This window comes from Bombina bombina, chromosome 1 (genome assembly GCF_027579735.1).
Source record: "Bombina bombina isolate aBomBom1 chromosome 1, aBomBom1.pri, whole genome shotgun sequence".
Classification (NCBI taxonomy): domain Eukaryota; kingdom Metazoa; phylum Chordata; class Amphibia; order Anura; family Bombinatoridae; genus Bombina; species Bombina bombina.
The window spans coordinates 640225215-640241110 of NC_069499.1; the positions used below are offsets into that span (position 1 = coordinate 640225215).

Here is a 15896-nt window from a genome sequence, read left to right on the forward strand (position 1 = left end):
GAAAGAAAAAAACACTTTTTTCTAACTTTGACCCCCAAAATCTGTTACACATCTACAACCACCAAAAAACACCCATGCTAAATAGTTTCTAAATTTTGTCCTGAGTTTAGAAATACCCTATGCTTACATGTGCTTTGCTTTTTCCATACCTTCAAATTTAATGATTTGAGATCCTGATGGAAAAACGGCTCTTGAGACAGAAGGTTTGATCTTAAAGGAAGTGGCCAAGGCTGGCAACTGGACATCTGAACAAGATCTGCATACCAAAACCTGTGAGGAAACGCTGGTGCTACCAGAAACACAAATGATTTTTCCGCGATGATCTTGGAGATCACTCTTGGAAGAAGAACTAGAGGCAGAAAGATATAAGCAGGTTGGTAAAACCAGAGAACTGCTAAAGCAACCACCGTCTCCGCCTGAGGATCCCTGGACCTGGACAGGAACTTAGGAAGTTTCTTGTTTAGAAGGGAAGCCATCAAATCTATTTCTGGAAGACCCCACATCTGAACAATCTGACAAAACACATCTGGATGGAGAGACCACTCCCCCGGATGTAAGGTCTGATGGCTGAGATAATCCGCTTCCCAATTGTCTACACCTGGGATATTTACTGCAGAAATTAGACAAGAGCTGGATTCAGCCTAAGAATGTATTTGAGATACTTCTTTCATAGCTTGGGGACTGTGAGTCCCACCCTGATGATTGACATATGCCACAGTTGTGATATTGTCTGTCTGAAAGCAAATGAACGGTTCTCTCTTTAACAGAGGCCAAACCTGAAGAGCCCTGAAACCAGAGTCTTCGGAACAGCCAATAGAATGCGAGCTCAATCTGATTGGCTGATCCAATCAGCCAATCGGATTGAACTTGAATCTGATTGGCTGATTCCATCAGCCAATCAGAATTTTCCTACCTTAATTCCGATTGGCTGATAGAATCCTATCAGCCAATCGGAATTCGAGGGACGCCATCTTGGATGACGTCCCTTAAAGGAACCTTAATTCTTCAGTTGGACGTCGGAAGAAGAAGATGGATCCGCGCTGGAGGTCTTCAAGATGGAGCCGTTTGTCATCGGATGAAGATAGAAGATGCCGCTTGGATCAAGATGGTTGCCGGTCCGGATCTCCTCTTCTTCCCAGATAGGATGAAGACTTTGGAGCCTCTTCTGGACCTCTTCAGCCGCCGCTTGATAGAAGACTTCAGCCAGATTATGGATCGCCAGCCCCCGCTTGGGCTTGGATGAAGACTTCGGAGGCTTGGATCAAGACTTCGGAGGACGGATCGGTGAACCTGGCATGGTGAAGATAAGGTAGGAAGATCTTCAGGGGCTTAGTGTTAGGTTTATTTAAGGGGGTTTGGGTTAGACTAGGGGGTATTGTATGTTTTTTTTACAGGCAAAAGAGCTGAATTATTTGGGGCATGCCCCGCAAATGGCCCTTTTCAGGGCTGGTAAGGTAAAAGAGCTTTGAACTTTTTTCATTTAGAATAGGGTAGGGCATTTTTTTATTTTGGGGGTCTTTGTTATTTTATTAGGGGGCTTAGAGTAGGAGTAATTAGTTTAAAATTGTTGTAATATTTTTCTAATGTTTGTAAATATTTTTTTATTTTTTGTAACTTAGTTCTTTTTTAATTTTTGTACTTTAGTTAGTTTATTTAATTGTAGTTATTTGTAGGTATTGTATTTAATTAATTTATTGATAGTGTAGTGTTAGGTTTAATTGTAACTTAGGTTAGGATTTATTTTACAGGTAATTTTGTAATTATTTTAACTATTTTAGCTATTAAATAGTTCTTAACTATTTAATAGCTATTGTACCTGGTTAAAATAATTACAAAGTTGCCTGTAAAATAAATATTAATCCTAAAATAGCTACAATATAATTATAATTTATATTGTAGCTATATTAGGGTTTATTTTACAGGTAAGTATTTAGCTTTAAATAGGAATAATTTATTTAATAAGAGTTCATTTATTTCGTTAGATTTAAATTATATTTAAGTTAGGGGGTGTTAGTGTTAGGGTTAGACTTAGCTTTAGAGGTTAATACATTTATTATAGTAGCGGTGTGGTCCGGTCGGCAGATTAGGGGTTAATAATTGTAGGTAGTTGGGGCGGCAGATTAGGGGTTAATAAATATAATATAGGGGTCGGCTGTGTTAGGGGCAGCAGATTAGGGGTACATAGGTATAATGTAGGTTGCGGCGGTGTACGGAGCGGCAGATTAGGGGTTAAAAAAAATATGCAGGTGTCAGCGATAGCGGGGGCAGCAGATTAGGGGTTAATAAATATTATATAGGGGTCGGCGGTATTAGGGGCAGCAGATTAGGGGTACATAGGGATAACGTAGGTGGCGGCGGTGTACGGAGCGGCAGATTAGGGGTTAAAAAAATTTAATAGAGTGGCGGCGATGTGGGGGGACCTCGGTTTAGGGGTACATAGGTAGTTTATGGGTGTTAGTGTACTTTAGAGCACAGTAGTTAAGAGCTTTATAAAATGGCGTTAGCCCAGAAAGCTCTTAACTACTGACTTTTTTCTGCGGCTGGAGTTTTGTCGTTAGATTTCTAACGCTCACTTCAGCCAAGACTCTAAATACCAGCGTTAGAAAGATCCCATTGAAAAGATAGGATACGCAAATGGCGTAGGGGGATCTGCGGTATGGAAAAGTTGCGGCTGCAAAGTGAGCGTTAGACCCTTTCCTGACTGACTCCAAATACCAGCGGTAGCCTCTAATGCTGGTTTTCACGGCTACCGCCAAACTCTAAATCTAGGCCATAGATTTAACATCAATTTTGATGATATCAAAAATAGCATCACAGATAAAATGATTAGCATGTTGTAGCAAACGAACAATGCTAGACAAATCAGGATCTATTTCTTGTTGCGCTAGGCTATCCAACCAGAAAGTTGATGCAGCCGCAACATCAGCCATAAAGATAGCAGGCCTGAGAATATAGCCAGAAAATAAATAAGCTTTCGTTAGATAAGATTCAAGTTTCCTATCTAAAGGATTCTTAAAAGAAGTAATATCTTCCATAGGGATAGTAGTACGTTTGGCAAGAGTAGAAATAGCCCCATCAACTTTGGGGACTTTTTCCCAAAACTCTAATCTAGTTGCTCGCAAAGGATACAAACTTTTAAACCTAGAAGAAGGAATAAAATAAGTACCAGGCTTAATCCATTCATTTGCCATCATCAGAAATAGCATCAGGAACTGGAAAAACCTCAGGAGTAACCACAGGAGGTTTATAAACAGAATTTAAACGTTTACTAGTTTTAATATCAGGAGGACTAGATTCCTCAATATCCAAAGTAACCAACACTTCTTTTAACAAGGAACGAATACACTCAATCTTAAAAAGATAAGTAGATTTGTCAGTGTCAAAGTCTGAGGTAGGATCTTCTGAATAAGAGAGATCCTCATCATCAGAGGATAATTCAGTATGTTGCCGGTCATTAGAAATTTCATCAAATTTATGGGAAGTTTTAAAAGACCTTTTATGTTTATTAGAAGGCATAATAGCAGACAAAGCCTTCTGGATTGCATCATTAATGAATTTTTTCATATCAACAGGGATATCATGTACATGAGATGTTGAAGGAACAACAGATACTGTACTAGTACTGATGGAGACATTTTCTGCATGCAAAAGCTTATCATGACAACTGTTGCATACTACAGCTGGAGATATAATCTCCGCTAATTTACAACAGATACACTTAGCTTTGGTAGAACTGTGATCAGGCAGCAGGGTTCCAACAGTTGTTGCTGAGACAGGATCAGATTGAGACATCTTGCAAATGTAAAAGAAAAAACAACATTTAAAGCAAAAATATCAATTTCCTTATATGGCAGTTTCAGGAATGGGGGGAAAATGCAAACAGCATAGCCCTCTGAACATATAGAAGGCAAGAGGCATATCGGAAGTAGGGTTTAAATAAACTAAATTTTTTGGCGCTAGCAACCCGCGTCATAACAGATGCAACCATGTGCAAGGAAACCTGGTGTCAACTAAGACGTCGGAAATGACGGACTTGCATCACCGAAGACGTACCTTTGCGCCAAAAAAATTCTCGCGCCAAGAATGACGCAATAAATAACAGCATTTTGTGACCTTGCAAGCCTAATTTACCCGTGAAAATTAATGAAAAACAATTAATTTGAAGAAAGGACTATACCCCAGGTAAGAAAATAACTTAGTAAAACATGCTTCCTAAATATGAAACTGACAGTTTGCAAAAGGAAATATACATAAACCTTACTCATGGCAAATATAAGTACAATACATATATTTAGAACTTTATATTAAAACATAAAGCGCCAAACCATAGCTGAGAGTCTCTTAAATAATAAAAACATACTTACCGAAAGACACTCATCCAAATATAGCAGATAGCCAAACCAGTACTGAAAAGTATCAGTAGAGGTAATGGAATATTAGAGTACTGTATATAGTCGATCTGAAAAGGGAGGTTAGAGATGAATCTCTACGACCGATAACAGAGAACCTTTGAAAAGATTTCCCACGAGGAAAACCATAGAAGCAATAGGTGATACTCCCTTCACATCCCTCTGACATTCACTGTACTCTGAGAGGAATCAGGCTTCAAAATACTGAGAAGCGCATGTCAACGTAGAAATCTTAGCACAAACTTACTTTACCACCTCCATAGGGAGGCAAAGTTTGTAAAACTGAATTGTGGGTGTGGTGAGGAGTGTATTTATAGGCATTTTGAGGTTTGGTAAACTTTGCCTCTCCTGTTAGGATTGAATATCCCATACGTCAATAGTTCATGGACTTTTGCCAATTACATGAAAGAAAATAGATAATCCCTTTATTACACATTCCCCAGTTTTGCATTACTAACACAGTTATAATAATATACTTTTTACTCCTGTGATTACCTTGTCTATAAGCATCTGCAAACTGCCCCCTTATTTCAGTTCTTTTGACAGACTTCCATTTTAGCCAATCAGTGCTGACTCCTAGGTAACTTCACGAGCGTGAGCTCAACATTATCTATATGACACACATGAACTAACGCCCTCTAGTGGTCAAAATGCATTCACATAAGAGGTAGCCATCAAAGTCTAAGAAATTAGCATATGAGCCTACCTAGGTTTAGCTTTTAACTAAGAATACCAAAAGAATAAAGCAAAATTGGTGATAAAAGTAAAATGGAAAGCTGTTTATAATTACATGCCCTATTTGAATCGTGAAAGTTTATTTTGGACTTGACTGTCCCTTAAAAAATAACAGTTATACTCATACATATCTAATAAAATAATTCACAGAAATATTAAAAAAGTTATAAGAGTTAAAAGGTATATGGTATATGACAAGGTATATTAATGTAAAGGGCTATAATATATATATATATATATATATATATATATATATATATATATATATATATATATATATATATATATATATATATATATATATATATATACACATATATACACATATACAGTATACATACAGTATGTATGTATACTTTGGAGCCTTTTTCACTCAAGTACCTGAAAACATGAAATATAGTTTTTAATAATAATATTTTGTGTTTTAAAGTGTTTTTACTGTAAATATTTTACATTCCAATGTTCTTCACATAGGGGAACATCTATGTATTTTTAAATAGATAGTCATATATATATATATATATATATATATATATATATATATATATATATATATATATATATATATAAATTTAAACAGCAGGAGAGCACTCTCACTTCCAAATTCAATCTGCCAGGGTGAATGCAAGAGATGAATAATAGCAATGAACAGATGGCTGCACTCACTGGTCCTTTAAATAAATATCTTTATTTGTGTGACGTTTCGGGGACCGTATCCCCTTCCTCAGACCTGAGGAAGGGGATACGGTCCCCGAAACGTCACACAAATAAAGATATTTATTTAAAGGACCAGTGAGTGCAGCCATCTGTTCATTGCTATATATATATATATATATATATATATATATATATATATATATATATATATATATATATATATATATATATATATATATATATATCTGTATATACCTATATATATATATATATATATATATATATATATATATAGTGACAGGGTGAGAGGAGTGTATATTAGTAGGAGATTAGAAAGGTCACCTTTTCCCTTCTAACAAAGTGTTAATTTGTTAGCAGCTCACCACAGCTGATTCTTGTTAAATAAATTTGATCCTTTTAACTATATTTCATGTTGAAGTGACTATACCTGAAAGGGCTTTGCCACAATATATATATATATATATATATATATATATTCCAAAGAATACATCAGATATATAGAAGTATATATTTAAATATAAATAAAACTTTTTATCCTATGTGTAGGACATTGGATAGTAAAATATTCATAAATCCCTTCGGATTAGCGCTGTTTAACTTTTGTCGGTTTAGCTCTTGAGCGATAAGTGTTAGGTTTTATTTCTAGTTTGCTCTCTCCATTGAAGTCTATTGGGAGAAGTTAGTGCAGTCGCTATATACAAAGTCATAAAGTTAGTGCGTAGCCTTTGTACGAACACAAGCATTTTAATTTTAACTTGTAATAAAAGTTCACTTCTGTCTGTGTTTCTGCACGAGCGAAAGCGCTAAATAGCGTGACACTTTATGTATACCTCAGTGCTGTCTGGCTTTCTTTTCTATGCCTCCTTTCACAGCATGAATAAAAACAAAAATATTACAAAAACATGCAAGTGTTCTAATGGATTGGAACTGTCTTAATTTGGAACTGTCTTAATTTGAAAACACTTTAGATACCCTGTGTGAATTATGTCACATTCGGCTAGATTACGAGTTTTTCGTTTTGAGCTGTGCGGGTCTAACGAGCAGTTTTCTCTCACTGCTCACTTACCTACAGCGCTGGTATTACGGGTTTTTACAAACACAGCGTTAAAAGGCAAGAAGTGAGCATTGAGCAAAATTTTGCTCCTTACCGCACTCCAATACCAGCGCTGCTTAAGTCAGCGGTGAGCTGGTCGTACGTGCTTGTGCATGATTTCCCCATAGGAATCAACGGGGAGAGAAAAAGTCTAACACCTGCAAAAAAGCAGAGTAAAACTCAGTAACGCAGCCCCATTGATTCCTATGGTGAAACACATTTTATATTTACACCTAACACCCTAACATGAACCCCGAGTCTAAACACCCCTAATCATACACTTATAAACCCCTAATCTGCCGCCCCCGACATCTGCATTATATTTTTTAACCCCTAATCTGCTGCCCCCAACATTGCCGCCACCTACATTATATTTATTAACCCCTAATCTGCCACCCCCAATGTCGCCGCAACCTAAATACACTTATTAACCCCTAATCTTCCGCCCCCAACGTCGCCGCCACTATACTAAATGTATTAACCCCTAAACCGAAGCCTAACCCTAACCCGAACACCCCCTAACTTAAATATAATTTAAATACATCTAAATAAAATTACTATATTTAACTAAATTATTCCTATTTAAAACTAAATACTTACCTATAAAATAAACCCTAAGCTAGCTACAATATAACTAATAGTTACATTGTAACTAGCTTAGGGTTTATTTTTATTTTACAGGCAAGTTTGTATTTATTTTAACTAGGTAGAATAGTTATTAAATAGTTATTAACTATTTAATAACTACCTAGCTAAAATAAATACAAAAGTACCTGTAAAATAAAACCTAACCTAAGTTACAATAACACCTAACATTACACTACAATTAAATAAATTAACTAAATTAAATACAATTACCTAAATTAAATAAAATTTGCTAAAGTACAAAAACCCCCCACTAAATTACAGAAAATAATAAACAAATTACAGATATTTAAACTAATTACACCTAATCTAATAGCCCTATCAAAATAAAAAAGCCCCCCAAAATAAAAAAAAAACCCTAGCCTAAACTAAACTACCAATAGCCCTTGAAAGGGCCTTTTGCGGGGCATTGCCCCAAAGAAATCAGCTCTTTTACCTGTAAAAAAAAATACAAACAACCCCCCCAACAGTAAAACCCACCACCCACACAACCAACCCCCAAATAAAATACTATCTAAAAAACATAAGCTCCCCATTGCCCTGAAAAGGGCATTTGGATGGGCATTGCCCTTAAAAGGGCAGTTAGCTCTTTTGCGGCCCAAACCCTAATCTAAAAAATAAAACCCACCCAATACACCCTTAAAAAACCTAACACTAACCCCCTGAAGATCGACTTACAGTTCTGAAGACCCGACATCCATCCTCAAGGAAGCGGCAGAAGTCTTCACCCAACCGGGCCGAAGTCCTCAACGAAGCCGGGAGAAGTGTTCATCCAAGTCGGGCGAAGTGGTCCTCCAGACGGGCAGAAGTATTCATCCAGACGGCATCTTCTATCTTCAACCATCCAACGCGGAGCGGCTCCATCTTCAAGACATCCGGTGCGGAGCATCCTCTTCAAACGACGGCTTCTTACTGAATGACGGTTCCTTTAAGTGACGTCATGCAAGATGGCGTCCCTTAGATTCCGATTGGCTGATAGAATTCAGCCAATCGGAATTAAGGTAGAAAAAAATCCTATTAGCTGATGCAATCAGCCAATAGGATTGAAGTTCAATCCTATTGGCTGATCCAATCAGCCAATAGGATTGAGCTCGCATTCTATTGGCTGTTGCAATCAGCCAATAGAATGCAAGCTCAATCCTATTGGCTGATTGCATCAGCCAATAGGATTTTTTCTACCTTAATTCCAATTGGCTGATTTTTTTTCAGCCAATCGGAATCTAAGGGACGCCATCTTGGATGATGTCACTTAAAGGTACCTTCATTCAGTAAGAAGCCGTCGTTTGAAGAGGATGCTCCGCGCCGGATGTCTTGAAGATGGAGCCGCTCTGCGTCGGATGGATGAAGATAGAAGATGCCGTCTGGATGAAGACTTCTGCCCGTCTGGAGGACCACTTCGCCCGGCTTGGATGAAGACTTCTTCCGGCTTTGTTGAGGACTTCTGCCCGGTTGGATGAAGACTTCTGCCGCTTCCTTGAGGATGGATGTCCGGTCTTCAGAACTGTAAGTCGATCTTCAGGGGGTTAGTCTTAGGGTTTTTTTAAGGGTGTATTGGGTGGGTTTTATTTTTTAGATTAGGGTTTGAGCCGCAAAAGAGCTAACTGCCCTTTTAAGGGCAATGCCCATCCAAATGCCCTTTTCAGGGCAATGGGAGCTTAGGTTTTTTAGATAGTATTTTATTTGGGGGTTGGTTGTGTGGGTGGTGGGTGGGTTTTACTGTTGGGGGCGTTGTTTGTATTTTTTTTTACAGGTAAAAGAGCTGATTTCTTTGGGGCAATGCCCCGCAAAAGGCCCTTTTAAGGGCTATTGGTAGTTTAGTTTAGGCTAGGGTTTTTTTTTAATTTTGGGGGGCTTTTTTATTTTGATAGGGCTATTAGATTAGGTGTAATTAGTTTAAATATCTGTAATTTGTTTATTATTTTCTGTAATTTAGTGGGGGGGGTTGTACTTTAGCTAATTTAATTTAATTTAGGTAATTGTATTTAATTTAGTTAATTTATTTAATTATAGTGTAGTGTTAGGTGTTATTGTAACTTAGGTTAGGTTTTATTTTACAGGTACTTTTGTATTTATTTTAGCTAGGTAGTTATTAAATAGTTAATAACTATTTAATAACTATTCTACCTAGTTAAAATAAATACAAACTTGCCTGTAAAATAAAAATAAACCCTAAGCTAGATACAATGTAAGTATTAGTTATATTGTAGCTAGCTTAGGGTTTATTTTATAGGTAAGTATTTAGTTTTAAATAGGAATAATTTAGTTAATTATAGTAATTTAGATGTATTTAAATTATATTTAAGTTAGGGGGTGTTAGGGTTAGACTTAGATTTAAGGGTTAATACATTTAATATAGTGGCGGCGACATTGGGGGCGGCAGATTAGGGGTTAATAATATTTAACTAATGTTTGCGAGGTGGGAGTGCAACGGTTTAGAGGTTAATATGTTTATTATAGTTGTGGCGATGTCCGGAGCGGCAGATTAGGGGTTAAAAAATGTATTATAGTGTTTGCGATGCGGGAGGGCCTCCGTTTAGGGGTTAATAGGTAGTTTATGGGTGTTAGTGTACTTTTTAGCACTTATTACTTAGTTATGAGTTTTATGTTACGGCATTGTACCATAAAACTCTTAACTACTGATTTCTAAATGCGTTAGTACAAGCTCGTAATACCGGCGCTATGGAAGTCCCATTGAAAATAGACTTTACGAAGTTTACGTAAGTCGGTTTGCGGTAAGGCTAAAAAAGTGTGCGGTGACCCTAAACTTCAAGACTCGTAATAGCAGCGGGCGTAAAAAAGCAGCGTTAGGACCTGTTAACGCTGCTTTTTTTACCCTAACGCACAACTCGTAATCTAGCCGATTGTTTTTCTAATGGATTAGAATGTTTTGTATGGCAGGCTTTCACTTTTGATTCTTTAGCACTAATATGTTGGTTTTAGTACCTTTGGAGTTAACTATTGCTGGAGTTAACTCTCACAAACACACATATTACCCTCATTCACAAAAGCAAAGACACTGTCACACATGCACACACACTGTCACACATGCACACACACTGATACATAGGCACAAACACACTCACGCACACACACTTTCATACATGCCAGACACACTATCATACATGCCAGACAAACACACTGTCACACAAGCACACACACACACCAGGCACACATACTGTCACACAGGCACACTCATTTTCACACATGCACACACACAGTCATACATACAAACATACACACTCATTCAAGTGAGTCATACAAGAATGAAAAATATCACGCAAGTACACATACTGTAAAACATGCACACACTGTCATACATGAACACACACACTGTCAGACAAGCACACACACACACAGTATTACACAAGCACACGCACTGTCACACAATTATGCACTATCATACAGTCACACACACTATCACACATAAAGCTATAAACTAAGGTCAAAAGGTACAATTAATAATCCCATTTATCCTATCAATCAGGCTGCATAAAATAACAGAGGATGTTGCCTTATTCAGTTCAGAATGAAAAAGGCAATAAGCTTTGAAAAGGATTTACTGCTAAGAATATCCTTTGGGACTGCCTGATAAACACACAGGGTTCCAATCATCTGCACAAAACCATTAACACTGCTACTAAAAAGTGTGAATATTACCTAGTAATTGCCTCTATTTGTGCAACAGAGCTAGTTAAGTTGCACACATTGTAACATAACAAAGACATATTTCCCACAAGTTTAATAATTGTGGAGGAATTGTTGTTCAAATACAAATCGTAAGCTTGTTGTTATCATACTGAATTATATTCCTATTCCTGATGAGTAACACACATGGGATTTATAGGCAGTTGGCCCACTAAATGATGTTTAAATTATGTTTCTATTGCTTAGAGGTTAACTAGATAGGCACATTTTTGGAAAAAAGATGGATTACTATGAGGGACTATTTTATCTTTTTCATGCATGTTTATACTGTGTGAGCTCTAGAAGAAGATACATTGAGTAGCTGAGAATTAAAGGTATTAGTACTGTGACTTGGACCAGTACACCCCTCCCCCTCAGTAACGTCCAAATGTCTGTTCTTGCAAGCAAACATGTCCTTCCTTCAATCTGGATAACACATTCTTTTTTATTTTCCCCTAGCGCTGCATCTGTCCTTCCCCATATCTTTTGATTTCAGGTTTGCCTACTTCCCTGTTCTTTTGTCAGTCCCCATTTCATTTTTAATGGAGGATCATTTCTGTCCATTATCTGGTCGGGAGTCAGTACTTCAGTTATATTTGAAAGCAAATTTGTCCAGCCCACTCCCTCTTTTCTGGTATTCTGTTGCCCAGGCTCTCTTTTGAGGAGGGTCAGTTCTGTTCCCCCTACCATGGCGTTACATACCTCCTTTCCTACATATTTTCTTGTTGGGTTTTCGGACACATTCCTTGGAAATCCGCTTTACTGTAAAATGAATAAAAGACTCCAAAATAACAGGAGGTTCCACCCTTGGGAGGAAGGATTGGGTCATGCAAGCCTGATGTGGCTGTGCTCCCCCTCACTAATCTGAGGGGGGGGGAAGCCTTCAAGTGCCAGGAGACCTTGGGAGGTCGGTGTCCCATTAAGCCCCTCTAATATTCTGAAAGGGGAAGAAGATACCTCACTGAACAGGGTGTGGGGGGCTTCAATAGGGGGTGATGCAATACTGAGCATTTCTCTAGCCCCACGTTGCAATTGAGAGATGCTAAGTGGCAATCAGAGGGACAAAACTTACTATTTTTTTTAGCTTCCCCTTTAAGCACATGCTGGTTGTCTGGGAGATATGTGACTCAAAAACCCCACAAAGGTAAGGACATCCCCCCAAAGCCTCTCCAGAACCAATGTATGAAGCCTGTGGTAGGGGAGAGGTTAGAGCTGAGACAGACCCTTCTCAAAACAGAGGAGAGGCCAAAGTACAAGTGGAGGAGGGAGATAATGAGGCAGAAATGAAGGGCAGAGAGAAGAGTGGGGTCAGACAAGAGGATAGGGGAGGAGAGTGAGTCTGGGTTTAGGAAATCAAAGCCAAGACTGGAGTCTTACGTTTTGAGCATAATGAGATAAATGGGAGCACAAGGGACAAAGACGTTCTTATCTGAGATGAGTAGAAAAATGGTGAGGATGGGGGGATTGAAAAAAGAAGAGTCACAAAACTGAGGACACATAGTGGAAAATAAACAAATACACCAACAAGAGAGAAGAGAGGAGACATTAGAAATAATGTGGGTATGCAAAAGGAATTGAAGAGACTTAAAATAAATGGTAAACGTAAAAAGGCCAGAGACCTTTACAAGCAGCCAAAACAATAGGGTGCGCTCAGTCAGAAAATGAGGGATAAAGGGAAAATAGAATTTTAGATAATTGAAAAAGAGGGACCAAATAATAAGAAAAAATAAAATAATATTTGGAATTCAGATGGTCTAACACAATAATAAAATTGGATGATCAAACAACAGTATAGGAGAGTTGAAGACGTTAAGAGATGAGGATGATATCCTGAATATTAGAAGACATGGCAAAATATCAAAAACAATGTGATAAAAGGGCAGATCAGTAAAAGAAGTGAAATGCTTGGCATAAATATTAGAAATTGAAGGGAGGAAGTGGAGGGAAAGTGACCAAAGCAAATGCAGGAGAAGATGCATGGAATAGAGGGGGATCTAGAAAGGGAGGGAAGGCAAAACCTTGGAAGAAATTAGAAATATAGAGTGTTTAGGATGTGGTGGGATCTTGGCATAATAAAAACAAAACAGAAGACATTACAGTGCAACAGAAGGGAAAATTAAAAACAAAAAAACAAACCTAAAACATGATTGGAACAAAGAATACAAAAAAAACTAAAACATAAATGGAACAAATGCTACGGTTACAGAGAAAGGATTGAAGAATTAGAAAATAATTGCAGATTGAGCTGGTATAAAGAGGGGAAGAAAATTATTAAAAGGGCACGAAACCCACATTTTTTTCCTTCATAATTCAGACAGAGTTTACAATTTTAAATAATTTAAAAAATCTTTGCTAATCTTCTATTAGCAAATTTGCTTCATTCTTTTTGTATCATTTGTTGAAGGAGCAGCAATGCACTACTGCCAGCCAGCTGAACACATTGGGTGAGCCAATGACAATAGCCATATGTGTGCAGCCACCAATCAGCTGCTAGCTCCCAGTAGCACATTGCTGCTCCTGAGAATCAAAAGGATACCAAGAGAATTAAGCAATTTAGATAAGAAGTACATTGGAAATTGTTTAAAATTGTATGTTCTATGTAAATCATGAAAGAAAAAAATTGACTTTCATGTCCCTTTAAGCAAGTGATGGAAACACCTGTGAAAAAAATTTAGGAAACATGGGAGCAGCGAGAACACTGGACATGGAGGCTGACTACAAAAGACAACTAAGTGTGCAAAAAGAGGAAATAGAGACTTTATGACAAAAAAGGAAAAATGTAAAAAATTATTGTGAGAGGATGACAGCAATGAGACTTTATATAGGATCAGCAAAACATGGAGGGTCAGAGGAGTGGGTCAGCTGCATTATATATCTAGAAAATAAAAGTGGCTGTAAATAAAGGTCAAAATCTTATGGGGACGGATAAACACAAATCTAAGCAGCATTGTGTATCAACTTAAAGAGAAGGGTTACGGAGGAACAGAATAACAAGCTGAAAGTTGTGAGACAAAGTAATAAAGGTAGACTATAGAAAACGGGAATTTCACTAAACTGGATGAGTTTTAAATGGAAGTAGCAGAAAGCAACCAAAGTGGAAGAGGGATGAGCAAACAAATCAAAGGCTGGTGAAGGAAAGTGAGTGATCAAAAAGGAGTCATTTAGAAATAAAGAAAAAGAATGTTCGGGTAAATACAAAAAATAGGCGTTGCATTGTCCAATGGAAGAAATTGTGGATGAGCATAAAAGTCCATTTAAATAGATCAGTAAAAACAATGGGTGGCAGAAGACAAACTGAAACATATTTTAAAAAAAAAAGGATTTAACACAGAATGCTGAAAATCAAAACTGATTCATTGACCAAGGTGAGCAGAGAAGAGAGTAAGCAGTAAAACACAAGGTGGATGAAAAACACGAGATAAGAAAGTAAAACTGGTAGAATGCAGACACAAAGCCTGAGAGTATGAGTGTAAATAAAAATCTATGAACAAGCTAGAAATAAAAACTGTGAAGAAAAAAAGATAGAAAGACAGTGATGGTTAATGATATGTATATAAGGGTGGGAGAGACAGTGTTGGAGGTTAGCAAGAGGCACTCATAAATGCTGACACACAAACATGCAGCAGGCTCACACCTCCCCGTCCATGCTGTGGAGATCATAACACAGGAGGATAAAAAGGAAACCCAGATAGGGTGTCGGGTTTTGGGGAGGGGGTCTTACCGCACCCCTCAGCACTTACCATCCTCTGTTGGCACATAGATATTGAGGTACAGACAGTCTTCACTCTGCTCCTGAAGATAACCGGTCACAGTATCTAGATTTGCGGTGAACCAAATTGGCATCATGATATCTGGTACTGCATTCTGTATGTTCTGTGGGCAGACAGGTGAGAAGTGTGTGGCATTCCTTATGCCAGACCAAGATGGAGGTGGTTCTGGTGGGAGGAATCTTTTCTCCCCCACAGGGGGTGCAGCATATGGTACACCAAGGTACTGATCCACAGGGCCCAGGATCTCGTTGGGGAGAGGCACTCGAGTGCCACGAAGCTTGCCATAGTGTGTATTGACAGTCTGAGAATACACCTGTGCATGAGTGCAGAGGACACGGGAAGCAACAGTCAGAACCCACAGGGTCAGACTCAGCTTCCCAGGGTCCACACTGAGCCCAACCACATGCATGGTATGTGTTGTACAACTCTAGCATCCAGACAACAAGCAAAGGGTTTTACAGGAATACAGTATCCTCCACACTTGGAGGGTCAGTCATTTCATGTATCATAAAAACTTGTTTATGAGAAGTCAAACATCACAAAAAGCAGTCCAGTGATTCTTCTCAGGACCTGCAAAAATAAGAAAAACATAATTTATGTAAGAACTTACCTGATAAATTCATTTCTTTCATATTAACAAGAGTCCATGAGCTAGTGACGTATGGGATATACATTCCTACCAGGAGGGGCAAAGTTTCCCAAACCTTAAAATGCCTATAAATACACCCCTCACCACACCCACAAATCAGTTTAACGAATAGCCAAGAAGTGGGGTGATAAGAAAAAAAGTGCGAAGCATATAAAATAAGGAATTGGAATAATTGTGCTTTATACAAAAAAATCATAACCACCACAAAAAAGGGTGGGCCTCATGGACTCTTG

The 15896-nt window shown here is 37.9% G+C and overlaps 1 protein-coding gene across 1 annotated transcript in view; it reads right to left on the reverse strand.

The window, feature by feature from the left end:
* The window catches only part of NLGN3 (neuroligin 3), a 172246-nt gene extending 156862 nt beyond the window's left edge, over positions 1–15384 (reverse strand). The window contains exon 1 of the mRNA XM_053699085.1: positions 14985–15384. Coding sequence (XP_053555060.1) covers positions 14985–15090 — 106 coding nt within the window. The 5' untranslated portion in view covers positions 15091–15384. The remainder of the gene's footprint in view (positions 1–14984) is intronic.
* Positions 15385–15896: the final 512 nt, after the last annotated feature.